Raw genomic sequence first — 18380 nt, forward strand, 5'->3', positions numbered from 1 at the left:
ACAGGGGTGACAACCAGAAGTAGAACTCCACAAGTTTTTCCATGCTCAGTTAACATTTGCTGTGAATTAGGAATTGGCACCTGTGCTTCTGTAATATTTAAATATGTACTTTTCAATGTTTACATTTGCCTCAGTGTATATCCATATTGCCTCTTTTCTCTTCTTTTGCTTTTCTGTAGCCTTCTTGGTATTTATTCTGGATCCAGCCCCATAGGAATGAGCTGTGCTTCTTCATCGCTGTTTTACGCAGGATATTTCTAAAACCAACGTTTTATTTTAAATATTTCTAAGAGTTAGGCCCAGACACACAATCGTTCCATTTGCTTTTCCTTTTTCTTTTCTTTCTTCTCTTAAATTTCAGAATTTTTATTCTTGAGGCTCCCTGCCCCTTCATATCTACAAGCGTCCCAAAGGATTTATGTTCTGTAGAGCTACCTTTGGAGCAATCAGTGGAGATGAAGGGGTAAGTTGGTGGGGAAAACAAGTGGATGGGATCAAACAGCAAATTCTTCCATAAGGGAAAAATGCAATGGGGCATTTCACTACTCCATTTGTGGTTATTCAATAGCTTGAGGGCATGAATCTCCTCTCACTTGCACCAATTTTAAACTGGGGTAATTCCACTTGCTTAACTGGGTTTCCTCTAATTTATACTGGTGATACAGGAGAATCAGAGTACGGCCCTTATGCTAATCTCATTTGCTGTGGTATAAATCAAGAGTAAATACTGAATTCAGTGGAGTTACACTGGTGTAAAATTGGGGCAAGTGAGATTTGCATCTAACCCAATTAAGAGTATGTTTTCTGCCTTTTTTGGCTTTTGGGTCCTGGATTTTCTCTTCCACCTCCTGTGACCCAGCCTGAACAGACCTTCCTATCAACCACAATACTAAATAATAGGGAGCGCTATTTTAAATCCCTTTGTGAAATCCCTCAGGAAGGGGCCTACGACTGTGATTTCAACAAGTTCCTGATGTTCATGTGGGCTGTAAAATAAGATACCAATTACTGATGTGCAGTGAGATGTAAAATTTGGTAGTAGATTCTTCAATTCAAGTGGGTGTAATCAGGGCAGGTTTAGACAATGCTACCAAATCTGCTTTCACAGCATCACTCAATTCACCAGGGACAGGTTTAAATGCTAGTGTGATACTTGCTGCTCATGCTCCTAGGCTACCTCATGTGGTTTACAAGCTGCCATGGTGATCTCTGTGGTGATAAGAACTTGGGCCCTCCAGGGATTCAGGATTTCAATCTCCCTCTTTATCATGTCACTGAGAAGGGTAATTTGCAGGCTTCCCCCTCCTCCTGTTCATCCACTATTCCCCTAGTCTTCAAGTACAGTTCCTAGTTTTAGATGCATTTCCTTTTGTCCTTAGCACCTTTGAATGCCCTTGCTGGCATAGAGAGCAGAGAAATTTGAGGCAGGAGTGAGAAGAAGGTTGTATCTTGAATTTAGGGCCTTGCAGTGGACAGATCTCCAACAAATGACTTCACAGGGGTTCCAGGTCTGCATGAATCTGCCCTGGCTGTAATATTCCTGTAAGATTATACTGGGCACTTGTGGGTGCGGGGTTAACTGAAAATAAGATATACAGACAAGCTGGCAGTACTCATGAAACCAGCAGCTGCTGAAAGCCAATTCTCTGCATGCATAAAGATTTTGTGTTTAAAAAAAAATTTCCCTGATGTTCAGTGTAATCTTCACAAAACATTCTGTTAGTCTCCCTGAAGTCCCTTAATTGAATCTTAGGTCTCGGAAAGATAGTGAGGGAGAAAGAGAGCAAGAGAAAGGATACTAAGAGATTAAAGAAGCTCTGCAAGATAGTCCAAAAGCTACTGAGCCTCCTTCTATATCTCTCTTAATCTATTCAAGGCCCTATTCACTCACGCACATTATGGATGAATTGCCATCATGTTTTATTTTTTATAATTGGTTCCTTTAAACCAAGGCTATAACACTCACTGTCACATGCCATTACCAAGGGCATTCTGACCTGACTTCATGTAAATTGCCATGTCCAAAAGAAGAGGATCTTTTTCTTTTTTCCTGATAAACAAGTCACATCTGTGTGAATGGACTTTTTTTCCTAACAGTTAAAAATTGAACTTATATGGAGCCTACATGAAGATAATAAATGACTCTTGTTAGAGGAAGTCAATGAATAGAGTTCACATACTTTCCATTCTCTCAGCATGAAGTCTTTCTGAAAGGCAAGCACTTTGAATGCTATTATTATGAGGAGGTGTTATAACAAAGGTGCTATACTGGAATGTAGTGGAGTGGGACTCAAAGTCCCTTATGCTGTGCTACTGGTGACAGAGAGTGCTGGATGAAACCTTTATAGTCAAGCCCCTGTGTCCTACGTGGTACATTAGGGCAAAATTATGGAACAGAGGTCCTGGCTTTGTACAGCAGGAACTCCAGGTTTATATATTTAGGGGATGATCAGGCCCGTGGACTGCCCTCGAGTCAGTGAGGAGCAAGAGGTCAGGTACCAAGAGGTGTCTTCCTAGTATACCAGTGGTGCCGGAACTGGAGGGGAACCAAGGGGGCCATAGCCTTCTCACTTTTTGCTGGGGTGGACCCTGCCCCCTTCTCCTCCTCTTCCCCCCAAGGCTCTGCCCCCCAGCTAGGCCGGTGTGGAGCCCAGCCGGGGAGCCCGGGCAGTTGTGGAAGCCATGCGGACCCTCCATCTGCCTGCAGTGCAGGGGCGGGGGGCTGAAAGCAGCCCCCATCCCATGTCCCCACTCCGAGGCTCCCTGTCTGACCCAGGGCAGGTAGAGGGGGGCAGGGGTGGGGCCCGCTGCCCCCCTACTTTTGGGAAGGCTCCGACACCCTTGAGCACAACTGCACGTTCCACTAGGCAGGCAGGCATCTTCTTCAACAGTCCATGAGTGTCTGTAGATGACTTAGCCTGGTGAGGAGTTAGTGGACTGGTGGCTGCTTAGAGAGAGGCCAGGGGAGGACATATTACAATTTAGATCTGCCCAGCAGCTGAGCGCCATTATAATGGAGAAACAGCTTATTTTATTCATTGAAAATTTGAGGCAATTAAAGTGGCAGTAGCCTTGGAGAGAGAAAGAGACTTAGCGCTCCCATCCCCCTGCCTCTAGACCCAAGCCACCAGAACTTCTGATAAGGCTCATGCTGCTGGAGAAGATGTCTGCCTTGGGTCGCTAGAGTTCTGCTGGAGAAGATGCCTGCCTTGTGGAGCTAGAGTTCTGCTGGGCATGCACCTGCTAACACAAGTCTCCCTGTGCTTCTTGCAGATGTTGTCAGTCTATTAGGCTCCTGCCCAGTCCCCTAGACGCTAATGAGGTCTTTGTTCTTGCAGAGCTGTTGAGCTCTGGAAAGAAAGGCTAAATGTCAGGCACAGAAGCAGTCATAGCAGAATGATGGAGTTACAAGGAGTTACTGGTACTTGAGGAAGGAGTGAAATTGAGCAGTAGTTTACTCAGCTGTGTAATTGTATAGAACATAGGGCTTTGCCTATTTTAACTGTGGAGTGTGTTTAGGAAATGATCAGTGGTGTAAAAGATGAGGTATCACAGAAGTAAAGATAATCCCAATATCCTTCTAACTCCAAACTCATCTAGGACTATTTGATGGCCAGAGCTGTGTTTTGTTATCAAAGGTCAAATTTATTCTTGGTGTAATTCTTCTAGTTATTATGCCTCCAGAAAGCAGTCTTTCCAGAATGATACCACAGCCTCGGTCAGTCAGATACCTCCAGAATAATACACGTTTGCATTAGATTTGAAAATGCTTTGCAAAGGTTAGTGAACTGAGACTCATGACACCTCTGGGAAGTATATAGGTGAGATATGAGGATGGCATTCCTGAAAGTATAGCTACTGACGTTTGCCTCTTGTAGGAACCCAACAGTATAAGCACAGCACCTTCACTACTCACAGGCCTTGACATAGCTTTCAGTCTATCTTTGCTCAAACTTGGCTGACTCCATTTCATTCATCTAAAGATGAGGCAAATGATAGTTCAGTTTCCCTGAGAGATACCAAAATGTGTCAAAGTTGGTTTCTCACCAGATATCCAAATCAGAAGAATAATCAGTGGCTCCGAGAAGCACATCAGGAGGACGGTACCAGAGCGTCACCACCTCAGAGGAATATGTCTGACTGGGGATGGACTTGGCACGAGCAAGACCTGCGAGAATAGGAAAAACATGTATCTAGTTACACTTCCATATCCCTTTGTAACTCATTGTCACTTACCATTTCCTTCTTCCTGGACAGTACCTGAGTCCTAATAATCAGAAGAACAGTTTACTTTTTGTAGCACTTTTCATCCTAAGTGATCCCAAAGTACTTTACAATCAACATATACATATCAAGTATGTAGAATACAACCTGCTGCATTCTGTAAAACAGTGAGGAGGAAAAAAGGATGTTCTGAGTGAGGACACTGGGCAAAGCCCTGCTCTTAAAAAAAGTGCCACCAGTTTTTATGCAAAGCAGATGGACCTTGGCTTCTAAGGTCTCTACTTAAAGACCCACTTATACTTACATTTCTGGTACTTAATTTCTCTCTTTCAGAAGAAAGGAGAGAGCATGCAGTTTAAAGATATGTACGACATAAATTTTAAAAATGTTTTGGAATTTGTCTGAAATATCCAGTTTCAGCACATATGCTGATTTGTGTGTATATAATATTTACATACATTTTATACATACACAGTATTTATAGCCATGGGATAAATTGCATTTATCTTCCACCTTTTCAGTGTTTCTAAGGCACTTAGCCCACTGATTCAAATCGGGTGAGACAACTATGGGCATTGCAAACCTCTGAGCAGCTTCAGATAGCTACCATTTTAGAATGAACAAACACCTTCAGAATGTTCCTTTCCTTCCTGCAAAATGTGACATTCTCTCCCCACTCCTCAAAATGATACAGATCCAAAGTGCAGGATGTCCCAGAGTAAGTCCTAGATCATGGCAGATTAAGATAGAAAGGCAGATCCTTAGCTGATGTAAAAATTGTCATAGTTCCATCCATGGACTTCTATGGAGCTATGACCATTGACACCAGCTGGTAGGGTGGCCAGCCCTCCAGGATTGTCCTGCAGTCCCCAGGAATTAAAGATTAATTTTTAATTAAAGATTATGTCATGTGATGAAACCTCCAGGAATACGTCCACTCAAAAGTGGCAACTCTACCAGCTGAGGATCTGTCCCAAAATAAGGTGAGACTCATCAGGGCTGGAAAACGGAAGACTTATAACACTGGAGAGCTGAAAATCTCTCCTTCCCACAGCTCTGAAGCATTTGGCCTGAATTCTCAGTTATACTAAAGCCCTTTGACACTGCGGTAGCTTGGCCCTTAAAGTGGGTGTAACTGTCAGAGAGGCTTAAAGGGGCCTTTGCGTAAGGGAGAATTCAAGGCCTTTGTTTGTAGCGCTGTTAGATCACAAATTATCAGACCTTAAAATCAAGATGTTATGATTTTTATACAAACTATTTTAAAGGTTTCTGGAAGTTTAGTTGTATTTTTTCTCTCTACAAGGTCCATATCATTGGCTGTATGGGGCTGAGATGAACTGGCTTTACAGAGAGCAAGGGTAACAGAAATGCTGCCAAGTAAAAAAAAAGTAAATTGCAAACATTTCTAACATAATTTTGTCCTGTGAAATGTGGCATATGCAGAATACATGATGGTGTGGAAGGAAGGCTTTATTAGCACACATTTGGGATGACCTGTATAATTCAGTTTTGGCAAAGCCAGTTCATGCCAATAAAATCTCTACTCTTCCCTACATAATTATCTATTCTGTATGCCACATATTTAATGTAAGGGTCTGATTCTCATCTCCCTGGAATGAGTCCTATACTACTGTAATTGCACTGTTTTAAATAAGTTACTTTCAGTGTATACCATTATAAAGAGAGGAGGATCAGGTCTACAGACTGATCACAGAAATGCTTTTCTTGAAGTGCAGTGAGAGAGATTATGTTCACATACCCATTGGTGGCTTTAGATGCATAAATATAAGTATGTGAAAACATGGCTCTTAGATGCACTAGTTGTAACTAGGCAGTGACTCACCAAAGTCAGCTAATTTGAGCTCGCCCAGGCAACTGATGAGCAAGTTCTGGGGTTTCAGATCACGATGAAGAATGTGTTGTTGGTGGATATAAGCCAGGCCTCGCAAAAGTTGGAACATGAAGAGCTAGAAAAAACAGGCAACAAACTTAAGCAGATTTGTGGGGTTTTGCATCAGTATATTAACTCTGAATGTCAGGAAAATCTTTACAATGAAACAGTGCAAAAGGGAGGGAGGAATCAGTAAAAACTTTGTCTACTTGTTCAGCAATGGCACAGGCTGAGAAGGGGGACTGGAAAATTGCAACAATAAAAATTATGGAATCTTTGATAGTTACATCAGCTGATGGTTATATGCTTCCTCCCAGTCTCCCTGATGCTTTCAGTGTATTATACTGTGGCAGTGAAGGAGCTATCACTCTTCATATCCTAAATGGGCATTTCTAAAGCTTTGCTTCCCTTTAGAATCTGACTGTTTATTTTAGGAGCAAAGATTACACAAGGCTTCCCAAAGCACACACTCAACATCTGCAATGTCAGACGTCCTGGTATTGGTGTAAATCACTGAGGGAGACACCAGAGAGGAAAAATGAAGGCAGAGGAGGAAAAACAACAGAAGAAAAGAGGGAGAAGGAGAAGAAAGAAGATACAGAAAGGAAAAATAAAGACAGATTCTCACTACTCTGGCAGTGGAAAGTGATCCTAAAGTAAATGAGAATCAGTCCCAAAACAGGATCTGAAAAGCCATGAAGGATAGAAAACAATTCATTGCCTAAGTTATTAGCCTTCTCCAGAGGGGAAACACTTTTTATCTGAGACCTTTCCTGGAGGCTAGGAAAAAAAGGTGACATTCATGGTTAGCTTTTCTATTGGAAAAGAGGCAAACAAAAATCAATATATAATCATATTTTGCCTTTTTATAGCATCTTCCATGTGAGATCTCAAAAATTGCTTTGCAAGGATGAAAGAAACAAGCCATATGACACCCTCCTGCAGGCTCATAGTAAATCACTTTGCTGTTTTCCAGTCTTCTTGTCAGTGAGGAACAAAAACATCTGAGGAGGGCAGCTGGCTGGTGTTTACTGATGCAAGTGCCAGTCAGGACACGTTACAGTTTTGTTTTTGTTTTTTAACAAGCCTTCCTGGTGACATAGCACTTTTGCGATGCACCGACCCATCGTTTCCTAGAAGTGGAGACACCGAGCAGCTCCATCTTCAGGGGAAAGTGACAGTTGTCCACATGCTTCTGAGTCAGTCAAGGTTGGCATTAATTTTGGAATTATAATGGGCGAGGGCTCAGCTCCACAAGCACAGCTACCTTAGGAATTCCATTCCAATTATATTAAGTTTCCGTTCTGAATTGTAACCTTAATTAAAAAATATTAGGAGTAATTTGCTCATGCAGTGCTCTACAGAACAGTAGAAACTGCAGGATATGAACCTGCTTTTCCTCCATTATTTTACTATACATTAAAAAATCTTCCTTTTTTTTAACAACCTAAGATTTGAATTTTGGTCCCCTTACAATTAGTGGCAAAACTCCTCTTTAGTTAATGGAACCAGAATTCAGCCTTAAACATTTCTGATATTTAACATTTATGTTACAGTTGTACTAAGATGCCCTGACCAGGATCAGAGAATCATTGTGCTGAGTACTATATAAATGTAGGCATAGATGTGGTCTTTGCTCCAGAGAACTTGCAACCTGCCATTTTGTTTTAGAATATTAATGTAACGAAGATTTTGTTAAAAGTAGAACTGTGCCAAATCCAAAACACTGGATCTTGGACATCTCTGAACTTTGAGAGTGTTTGAAATCTGAACGAGGATTCAGATAAGTCCTTATTTTTAAGCAAGGCAAAAGATTTAGAGGGGGTTGACCATCTGAAAGGATGTAGTTTAATAACTTTATTAATGATCTGGGAAAATGAGCGACCAGTAAAGTGGCAAAATCTGCAGATGACAGAATTATTTAAATTAGTCAAGATGGGAGAAGACTTTGAGGAACTTCAGAGGGGCCTAATAAAGCTAGGAGAGCATGACAAATGAAATTCATTGTTCACAGATGCAAAATGGGGCACAGTGGGAGGAGTTGTTTGAATTATGCATAAGTGCTGGGTTCTAAATTAACTGAAACTACTCAGGAAAAAAGACCTGGAGGTTCATTGTGGACATCTCAATGGAAACCGCTTTTCAGTGTGCAGTGGAGGATCAACATGTGAGGATGTGTAAGAAATGGGATAAAAGATACAGAAAATATTACAATGCCCTTCTATAAATTAATAGTATACCCTCACCCTGTTCGCTTGTAGTCAACCTACCTCAGAGAGATATAGCAGAAATAAATGGGATCTAGAAAGCTTAGAGACATGAAGATAATTCCATATTAGGAGAGATAAATGGTTGAGTTTTGAGAAGAGACCAGCTAGTGGGGAGATGATAAAGTAATGAATTAAATAGAGATGGAACTCATTGCCACAAGATATCGTTGAGGCCAAAAGCTGAAATCCTTCTTGAACAGTCAGAAAACTGGAATGAGGACTTTTTGAGTCTTCAACTGAAGAGTGAGTAGGGTTGAATCTTTAACAACTAGATCTTTTCTCCCAACTGTTTGTCAGGAATTTGAGATAAATAGATATTAGCAAAAGATGTAAGATGTTTTAAGCACTGCAGCATTTTACAATGACTCTCCATAATGGAATATAAACATACATTTCATGCTTTAAGGGATACTTGTCCCTTAAAGAACTCACCATGACATTGTGAGCATGAAGTCCTCCAGGATGCTGGGCCATATACTGTGCCAGATCCGTGTGCTAAATAAGTGGAAGGGAGAAGGAAAGAAGACTTAGGACAAAGCTGCAGGTGAATCAACTCTAGGGAAGACTGACTAGGTCACACTATGAAGTCAAATCCACAGGTCTCTTTGCCAGTGGTACAACATACATACATATAGTGACCCTTTTGTGACTGAAGTGTAATATACAACACAGGCTGTAACGTTGTATTTTTTTTCACCCTGGAAAGAAACACTTCACTTAAGCCTTGATCCAGCATAGCACTTAAGCACATCCTTAAAGTTAAGCACATGCTTAAGTGGTACATGAAATCAGGGCCCTGATCAGCATGTTGGCTCATCCTAACAGTTTAAGACCAGGGGCTACTAGTTGTCAGAATTCATCATAAAACTGCAAATAGAGGAAACCATAGCTCATGTATTTTGCTGCTTGTTTAAGGGGTCTTTTTGTTGTTTTTTACCAAAACAGATGCTGAAATTAGGGAGCTTGTTGACTGAGATCCACGGTGAGAGAAACTGTGGCTCAACAGCATGGTTTTCATCACTTTATCATGGTAGCAATGAAGGAAATCAGTTTCTGCCAGTGTAGTGTAAATACGATGGGAGACCCTTCTTGAATGTGCCTGTCACTAGGGGAAAAGTAAGTCGGAAGAGCCAAGGCCATATAGATTGAAGTCAGATATCAAGAGTGAAAGAAATAATCACTGTAATGAAATTGTTCGTAACATCTTCCCTTTCTAATGCTATGGAATATTAACATTCATTATACTATCACCAGGTCTCTTCTCAAACTAGCAAAAGAGCAACTCACCATGTACTCGAAGACAAATGTCAGTGTGTCCTTTGTCTGGATAATGTCATGCAGGAGCACAATATTGGCATGTTTCAGACTCTTGAGAAGAGAAGCTAGTGAAACAGAAATGAAGCTATGATCTCAAGAGCTGCTTTTGGCAGTGGAAGTAGCATATTTATGGCTTGGGTTGTACATAGCTCCATCAATCAGGCTGTCTGGAAAAAGCGCTGAGCCAGATACTCTGAAGCTGAGGGAGTTACATGTAAACTATGCCTTCATACACCACTCTGACCCCTTGTGTACTGCAAGGGGGAATTCACCCTAAAGGAGGGCTGGCAAATTGTCACCACTTGTCCTCTCTCATGGTTTCTGAGAAGATTCACTGATTCAGCACATTCTGTGACTTCCCAGGCTGCACATGGGAGGTGCCACTCAATTCTGGGACAAGGTTGACTTTGTGCAGAAGAGGATTTGGAGTCACTTTCCAGAAGTGCAATATCACGGAGTCTGTGCTGATATCTATGCCAGTTTAAACTGGTTTAGATGGTAGGCAGGATTTAGCCCGTTTCTGTTTTTGAAAACCATATTGGTTAATTCTCACACCTTAATGCTCTACAGAACTATCCTCTGAGTTCCAAGAGTGCAGTTATTAAGTTAACAGTATCTCAACTGCATTTATATAACTTATATAACTTCAGAGCCACTGCACATATACAGCCCCCTAGACTCAACTCTCCCCCATGGGCATGCTTTAGCATTTCTCACCTAGGATGGGCTCCAGCTGACAATCTCATGAAGGAAACTTCCCAACAGAATGTATCTAGAATTTTGAATGGACATTAATTGCTAGAGAGATTAGTATTTATTGCTTGCAATACAGTCTAGTCTAGAGAACCCAGTCAGGATCAGGGTCCCATTGTGGTAGGCTCTGTACACACACATATTAACAGGCAATCTCTGCCTTAAAAAGAGCATTGACTCAACCAGCAGATTCACAAGCCACATGTGGGTCAAGCACTGTGCATTCCAACTTAGGGGAGGCATCACATGATGTCCCGACTAGAGCTGGACAAAATTTTTCAGAAAAACCCTTTTTTCCTGAAAAATACAGATTTGGGTTGACTGATTGAAACATTTCATGAATTTGTGTTGAATTCACCCAATTGTTTACATAAAAAAAAACAAGTTGAAACATTTTTTAAATAAAACATTTTACATTTTTATTTGAGACAACTTTTTAATTCGAATTTTACTTCAGTTTTATTTTTCTTAAAGGTAAACAACCCCATAAAATTAATCTAAATGTTTTGTTCAAACCTAAACAATTTTATTTTATTTTGATACTTTTTGGCTTTGCCAAAAAATTCAATTGATTCGGCCACTGAACCAAAAATTTGGTTATGCACAGCTCTCATCCTGACACTGCGGTGGTTCGCTCCACAGGTAAAAATACCAATTTAAAATGAAACACAGACAGATTAAATCTTTATGTTGGTAGCCAATTTAGGTAAGTGAAAATTTTTGGTTCATGGTTGTAGTTCTTCCTGTAACTTATGCTGATAACTGCATTACTTACTATTATAACAAGCTTGTTACACTCATCTTTGCATTCTGAGGTCTAGATTGCCTGGCACAGCAGAGATGGGCTGGCAGGAAGAGATTGCACAAAGTCTCAGCACTTTGTGCCTTGCTTAGGGGATAGTCCCAATCAGGGAATGTCTACATTGCAATAAAAACTTGCAGCTGGCCTGTGCCAGCTGACTTGGGCTAAGGGACTGTTTAATTGCAGTCAGGGGCGGCTCCAGGCCCCAGCACGCCAAGCGCATGCTTGGTGCGGCATGCCATGGGGGGCGCTCTGCCGATCGCCGGGAGGGCGGCAGGCAGGCAGCCTTCGGCGGCATGCCTGCGGAGGGTCCGCTGGTCCTGCGGCTTCGGTGGACCTCCCACAGGCGTGCCTGCGGAGGGTCCGCTGGTCCCGCTGCTTCGATGGAGCCACAGGACCAGCGGACCCTCCGCAGGCACGCCTGCGGAAGGTCCACCAGAGCTGCGGGACTGGTGACCGGCAGAGCGCCCCCCGCGGCATGCCATCCTGCTTGGGGCGGCGAAATGTCTAGAGCCACCCCTGATTGCAGTGTCGATGTCTGGCTCAGGCTGGAGCCTGGGCTCTAGGATCCTGCGAGCTTGGACTTCAGGCCTTGGTCAAATGTCTACACCGCAATTAAACAGCTCCTGAGGGCTTGTCTACATCACAAAGTTGCAGCGCTGGTGAGGGGGTTACAGCGCTGCAACTTAGGAGGTGTACACATCTGCAGGGCATCACCAGCACTGCAACTCCCTGTTTGCAGCGCTGGCCGTACTCCCGTTTTGTCTCGGGTGTAGAGGATCCAGCGCTGGTGATCCAGCGCTGATAATCAAGTGTAGACACTTACCAGAGCTTTTCTTGACCTCCGTGGAATAAGCAGGTATCGCAGCATACCTGAGGAAGCCTCTCTGGTAATCAAGCAGGTCTCCTTCCCTGGTTTGCTCTCGCGTTCCCCGAACCCCCGAGCAAGCAGGTCTCCTTCCCTGCGGTTTGCAGGGGGGTTCGGGGAACGCGAGAGCAAACCGCGGGGAAGCAGGTCTCCTTCCCCGGTTTGCTCTCACGTTCCCCGAACCCCCGTGCAAGCAGGTCTCCTTCCCTGCGGTTTGCTCTCGCGTTCCCCGAACCCCCGTGCAAGCAGGTCTCCTTCCCTGCGGTTTGCAGGGGGGTTCGGGGAACGAGAGAGCAAACCGCGGGGAAGCAGGTCTCCTTCCCCGGTTTGCTCTCGCATTCCCCGAACCCCCGTGCAAGCAGGTCTCCTTCCCTGCGGTTTGCAGGGGGGTTCGGGGAACGCGAGAGCAAACCACGGGGAAGCAGGTCTCCTTCCCCGGTTTGCTCTCGCATTCCCCGAACCCCCGTGCAAGCAGGTCTCCTTCCCTGCGGTTTGCTCTCGTGTTCCCCGAACCCCCCTGGAAGCCGCCCAACAGCGCTGCAGTGTGGCCACATCTAACACCACTTGCAGCGCTGGTTGCTGTAAGTGTGGCCACTCTGCAGCGCTGGTCCTATACAGCTGTACTAATACAGCTGTAACAACCAGTGCTGCAAAATTGTAGATGTAGACATACCCTGAGTCTGAGCCCTGTGGCACAAGTCAGCTGGCACAGGCCAGCCACAGGTTTGTAACTGCAGTGTAGTTGAAGAGGCCTTGCTCTGCCTGAGGCTTGAAACAATAATAGCTTTCTCAATGGAGAGGGAGGAGAAAGGATGTAGCAGAGCCTGCTGGCTCTCAGATCCCTGGTGCTCCAAAGATTTTGAGTCCAATTCTTGCATTCAAATTGTGCTCAGTCCAGGACACCAGGAGTTTGCTAAAATCGGCCTTTTGAGACCCGTTGATTCCAAGGCTGTCCAGGGCAGGGTTAGTCAAGCCCTTGACATAAGAGAGTAGCCTCAGGGCTTCTCTAAAAATTATATCTGTCTGCCTAAGGACCGAATAAAGATACTTCAACCATATCCTTTACTTATGCAGTGGAGAGGAGAGACATAATGCAACTACACTGGTTTTATGCTACTCAGAGATTCCTCTGTCATAGAGGAATTCCCAGCTGGCCAGATCCTGTGGGTTTCCCACCCTTTTGTACCATTGGAGCAGCACAAAGTATCTGTAGTGAAATGAAGAATCAAGACTATTGTGTCCTGAGTTGGACATAGTGCCTCTTAGAGGTCTCAGTGCTCTTCAGCTGGTGCATCTCAGCATCCCTCAACCATAGCATTACAACCATAACTGAGCCTTAAGTATGTTTAATCCTTTTGAGGCACTCTGAGATAAATTACCCCTTTGGCTGTTAAGTGCTTAGTGCCACTCCTTCAAAGTAACATAGAGTGCAACATGTTAATAAATCTAAAGCTTTGTTTAATGACACTTGAACTATTGACTTACATTGTAAATTTAAGATGTCAGATGTCACATGTCACAAAGCTCAACACAGCACAAAAGAACTATTTAAAATAGACGCTTCTTAGGAACTTTCTAGCTTTATCTGAGTGAATGGAAGTTAAAGGCTCTTGGCATTTCAATAAAAGCACCTCAATTAAGCAGCTCACCCTAAAATTAGGGCAACTTGATCTTTTGAGCAAAGAACTAGCACCAGAGTTCTAAGCAAGTAAATGTTGGAGGGATTCTCTTCTAAAGCATATTGTACTGGTAAGTTCTTGTAGTAAGTAGATCAGCCAATGGTCCTACTTTGAGTGTCAGTGGCCCTATAAGATGAGCTTCCCTGCAAATAGGGAAAGACCGGTATCCCTCTTTGCTTTCACCTAGAATTGGTGTAAAGTGTCCACACTAATTCTGATCTCATTTACATTGGTGTAAACCTGAAGCAGCTCCACTGACTTCTCTGCAGCTACTCTGGATTTAGACTGGTGTAACTGAGATCAGAGGTTGGACCTCCTTCTCTGTTCTAGGGTTGGCCTATGAATGTGGGCCATCTGGTCTCCCCCTGCATACCACTATTGTGAGCATTGGCAAAATCAACCCCAGCTTTGAAGTGCAATACTCAGTGGAACTATAAAACTGGAGTGTCATGACCCCTTCCATTTATAGATCTTACTTATATTAGACAACAGACTGGCAGAAAGGTTGCATATTTCTACTTCTGTTCTCCTCAGTATAAAAAAGAAACTGGATTATATTTCCTTTGGGATCTTATAGCATACTAAAAAAAGAAGCCTTAATGGTAGATTAAACAGGCAGTTTGGGAAGTTATGTTTGTAGGGGCATCTAAAGCTGTAAGACAAAAAAATCAGGAACTTAAGCAAAGACATAAAGGAAAGAAATCAAGAAAGCTGCAGACATTTAGTCCAGTGACTTGTGAGGTTCATGTTGAGAAACATTTCTTGCCATGTTGAAATGGTGCATTTTCCCAAAAATCAGCTGTATCTAAAAATTCCATCATATTGGAATTTCTAATGCTCCTGATATCAGCAGCCATTAGTATGATAATCTATTACATACAAAATGCCATGTTAAAAGAGCATCAAGGTTGCAAAGCCCTTGTTCATATGCATGACATGATCCTTAATTATATGATCACATGTTATTTTTTCCCCACAGGCAGCATTATCTAGTGGTTAGAGCATGGCTTTGCTTGTCAAGAGACTTAAGTTGTAGTCCAATTTCTGACACTAACTTCTTGTGTAGCTTTGGGTAAATCACTCAGTCTCGTTCTGCCTCTGTTTCCCAGAAGTAAAATGCTTAGTAATAATACTTACCCTTTATATAAAGCACTTGGGATCTTCATCAAAAGTATTACTGTATTATTAAAGAATCACTGTCAACTCTTATATCTTTATTGCCATGGACATTTTCAATTATCTACAATTGTTATTATTTATTATTTGTATTATTGCAGCACTTACACATTCCAATTTATGCTAGGCACTGTTCAAACACAGTAAGAGATAGTGTCTGTCCTGAAAAGCTTGCAGTCAAAATCTAAAGACAGATAAAGGATGCAAGAAAGGAAGTGTTATTATCCATATTTTGCAGATGGAAACCTGAGGCCCAGAGAGACCAGGTGATTAAGTGACACACAAATCAAACCCAGATGTCTAGAGTCCTAATCCAGTGCCTTAATCACAAAACCAAACTTCTGCTTGTTCCTAAACCCACCAGTGGCAAACAGAGTTACATAAATGCTCATAATAAAGTATAAGTAGACGAGTGGAGCAGGCAAGAAAATAAAAAGAATTTAGGAAGTTGCCACATATGGAGGTTTTAAATTAAAATATATGTTGTTGAAAAATGATATTCCCACTCTCCCTTCAGTGTTTGGATTGACTCCGTGTCCTTACCTTCTCGGATGGCGGTAAAAGGCACTCCTTCCTCTGTCTCCAGCTTGATTATTTTCAAAGCCACCAACTGGCCATTTATTCTAAAGGGTTGGAGTGAAAGGACATAAATGGACTCAGAAAGTGCCCATCAGTGCCTAACATGCCAACTAATGCTAACTGCTTGGGACTATTCTGTGCTTTTCTAATAAGGCCTTTAAAGGCTCAGCCCCAAACTCTGCCAAGGTCATATTCAGCAGAACTGTGAAGGGGCAGCAAAGGTGATTGGCTACTCTGATCCTGGACAGATTGCTGCCATCTGGGCACTAGCACAAATTTGAGTTGGCTAAAACAGTCCGCTAAGAACCATTCTGTTGGCTGAGTGTCAGTGGAATGTATTATACTTCCACTCTGCCCTCTGCACACGCCAAAATACACCCTCCTTGCCTCCAGAGAGCCCACCACAATGAAGACTTAACCAGCTCCACACCATCCGAGGATTCTGCTTTGCCAGGGGAATCCAAAGCGCCTCCTTTGGAACACCTTTAAGATGACTTTGCACAGGTCTGAGAGGGCAAAGTGCCCTTCATCTTAGCAAATAACTTCTCTGAGAAACTTAATGGGGCTCACTAGTGTGTGTAATATCCCAGTAAAGGGAAAACAAAACCTTTTATTTGCTCCTCTCTCATTTTGAATATTCAGAATCTTCTAATTTCAAATTCACTCCCGGGAAGCTCCACTAGCTTCAGTGGACTAAATAAATAGCAAAATCGCAGGAAGCTCCCTCTGGAACCTGCTCACCTGCTAATCCCCTTGTAAACTGTAGAGTAAGAACCTTCGCACAGCTTCTCCAGATTCAGGTAGGATGAAGCCGTTCCAAACGGGAGGCTCTGTCTCTGCTTAGATAAGGAAAAGGCATTTTTTTAGATCCTTTTGTCCCCCAGCAAAAACAGAGGCTATTTGCATGACGTCTATTCTGCCCACAATGCTTGGTAATTACATTGTGATTCATAGCTAATAACCATCTCTGGATAAACATCTTACAATGGCTGTATACATACTGCACACTCACCCACTGGAATCTCTTCACAAAATCTGTCTGCTGGGAAGGATCGTTGTTACTCCGTGGTCTCTTCCTCCCAGACTTTTGTAGCTGGAATGTTTGGAACCACTGGAGTGAATCCATGGGATGTGGCACTCTGTTCAGATCTGATAACTGGGAGGGGGGAAGCAAACTAAATCAAAGACAAATTCCTCCTACTTATTCATGATTTTTTCTCTTTTCTCCTCATTTTCTCTGATTTTCAGCTCTTGTTTTCTTTTCCATCTCCTTTCCCACACTCATGTGCCGATTCTCTAAGTAACCATAATGGGAGCAACTGTTTAAATGCTACAGCTTTTGTATATGGTATAGCTTGTGAAGCTGATATTTAAGAATGAATCAATAACTGGGCTGATTTACCCTTCTATTTTGGTTGTAATCTGTTTGGGGTGGGGACTGCAAACCAAATTCAGAAGAGAGGTTTACAGAAGTCTAAATTTACACCTTCTTCTGCTCCCTTCCCCCACAATTACCCTTCATACTGGGACTCTCTTACCACTATATAACTGACACATTTTTATACATCATCTCTGAACTTGATCCATTGTCTTTTTATAGCTGTAAAACACCATGCAAAGCTATGGTGATATGTCAACATTAAATAAAAATAATAATTAATGGTGTGCAGCCTCCAAACACAGGTAGCACAACAGCACTGGAGTTGGGATGCCTGTATACTATTTAATCCAGATGTAACAGGATTTATTATCCACAGCAGGATGCCTCCTTTAGCAAGATGTATATCTCTGGCTCCCCTTCCTGGCTTGCACAGAGATAGCTGGAGTGGGACTTCTCCTCTGAAAACATCAGATCTAGGGAATTCTTCATAAGCTAAAGCATGGGGCGATTATAATTCTTCTCAGCAGGGAATCCACAAGACTAGAGCTGAGATGGCTAAAAGTCCTCTGTGTGGTTTCAATGGAAAGTTTGACCCTTAGTGGATTAGAAAAAACAGCAGACATTTCAGACTTCCAACCAGAATGGAAGACTGAACTCCTTCATTTCTTTCTCTGCTAAAACGCTGGATGGAATACTGAATACCTCCATCATAGACTCCACTTCCACGGACTGGGTACTCTGACTGTGTTGAGAGCCCTGTCTCTCTGAACAGCAACAGCATGGTCCAGGTTTGAGAGCATTTACACACAGCGCTTCCCCCATGTTCTCCTGAGTTCGGTAAAAAAATATTATCTCAATCTCTTTCTTTCGACTCTCTGCTTCTCTGTTATGCCAGAAGCTAGAAGCGTGTTATGCCAGAGTGTTCATATGACTCACATGAGGTCTGTGCCTCAAGTAGTCTCATGATTTCAGTAGTTTTTCTCCATCAGCCCAACACCCAATGGGTCAAATTTATTCCTGGTGTAGCTTCATTGATTTCAGTTAATTTGGCCCAATAGCTTCTAAAAACTGCCAATATTTATGTACAAACTCAATGGGAAAAGAAAATCTCTGTTAATTCAATATTGTTTTAATTAAGTAATTCAGTATAATTTACCGAGTAATTAAATGTACTGGTTCCCCCAGTAACAGAGGCTTGGTTTGCTTGTACATATGTAATAGCTTGTATTAATTATAGTGCATGCTGTTAGGTTTTATGCCATTTTATATGTAAAGTGTGGGTGAGCTATGGTTTCTGCAGAAACTGTACATTTGAATTTCCTCACTTCTGTGCATTTAAATTCTTAGCTATCACGTAATAATAGTGTAAGCTTTGGGCACTGCATGTCCTTGTTTGTTTATTTTTTTGAAGGACAGAGCGAGCTGTGGTTGATGGAATAT

At 42.5% G+C, this 18380-nt stretch overlaps 1 protein-coding gene across 1 annotated transcript in view; it reads right to left on the reverse strand.

The window, feature by feature from the left end:
- The window catches only part of CDK15 (cyclin dependent kinase 15), a 72736-nt gene extending 54974 nt beyond the window's left edge, over nucleotides 1–17762 (reverse strand). The window contains exons 1-8 of the mRNA XM_030581019.1: nucleotides 17643–17762; nucleotides 16572–16715; nucleotides 16301–16398; nucleotides 15524–15603; nucleotides 9673–9767; nucleotides 8818–8880; nucleotides 6068–6191; nucleotides 4048–4168 (exon numbers count right to left, since the gene is read on the reverse strand). Of these exons, the coding sequence (XP_030436879.1) occupies nucleotides 4048–4168; nucleotides 6068–6191; nucleotides 8818–8880; nucleotides 9673–9767; nucleotides 15524–15603; nucleotides 16301–16398; nucleotides 16572–16715; nucleotides 17643–17762 (845 nt within the window). The remainder of the gene's footprint in view (nucleotides 1–4047; nucleotides 4169–6067; nucleotides 6192–8817; nucleotides 8881–9672; nucleotides 9768–15523; nucleotides 15604–16300; nucleotides 16399–16571; nucleotides 16716–17642) is intronic.
- Nucleotides 17763–18380: the final 618 nt, after the last annotated feature.

This window comes from Gopherus evgoodei, chromosome 11, assembly GCF_007399415.2.
Source record: "Gopherus evgoodei ecotype Sinaloan lineage chromosome 11, rGopEvg1_v1.p, whole genome shotgun sequence".
NCBI classification, from domain to species: Eukaryota; Metazoa; Chordata; order Testudines; family Testudinidae; genus Gopherus; species Gopherus evgoodei.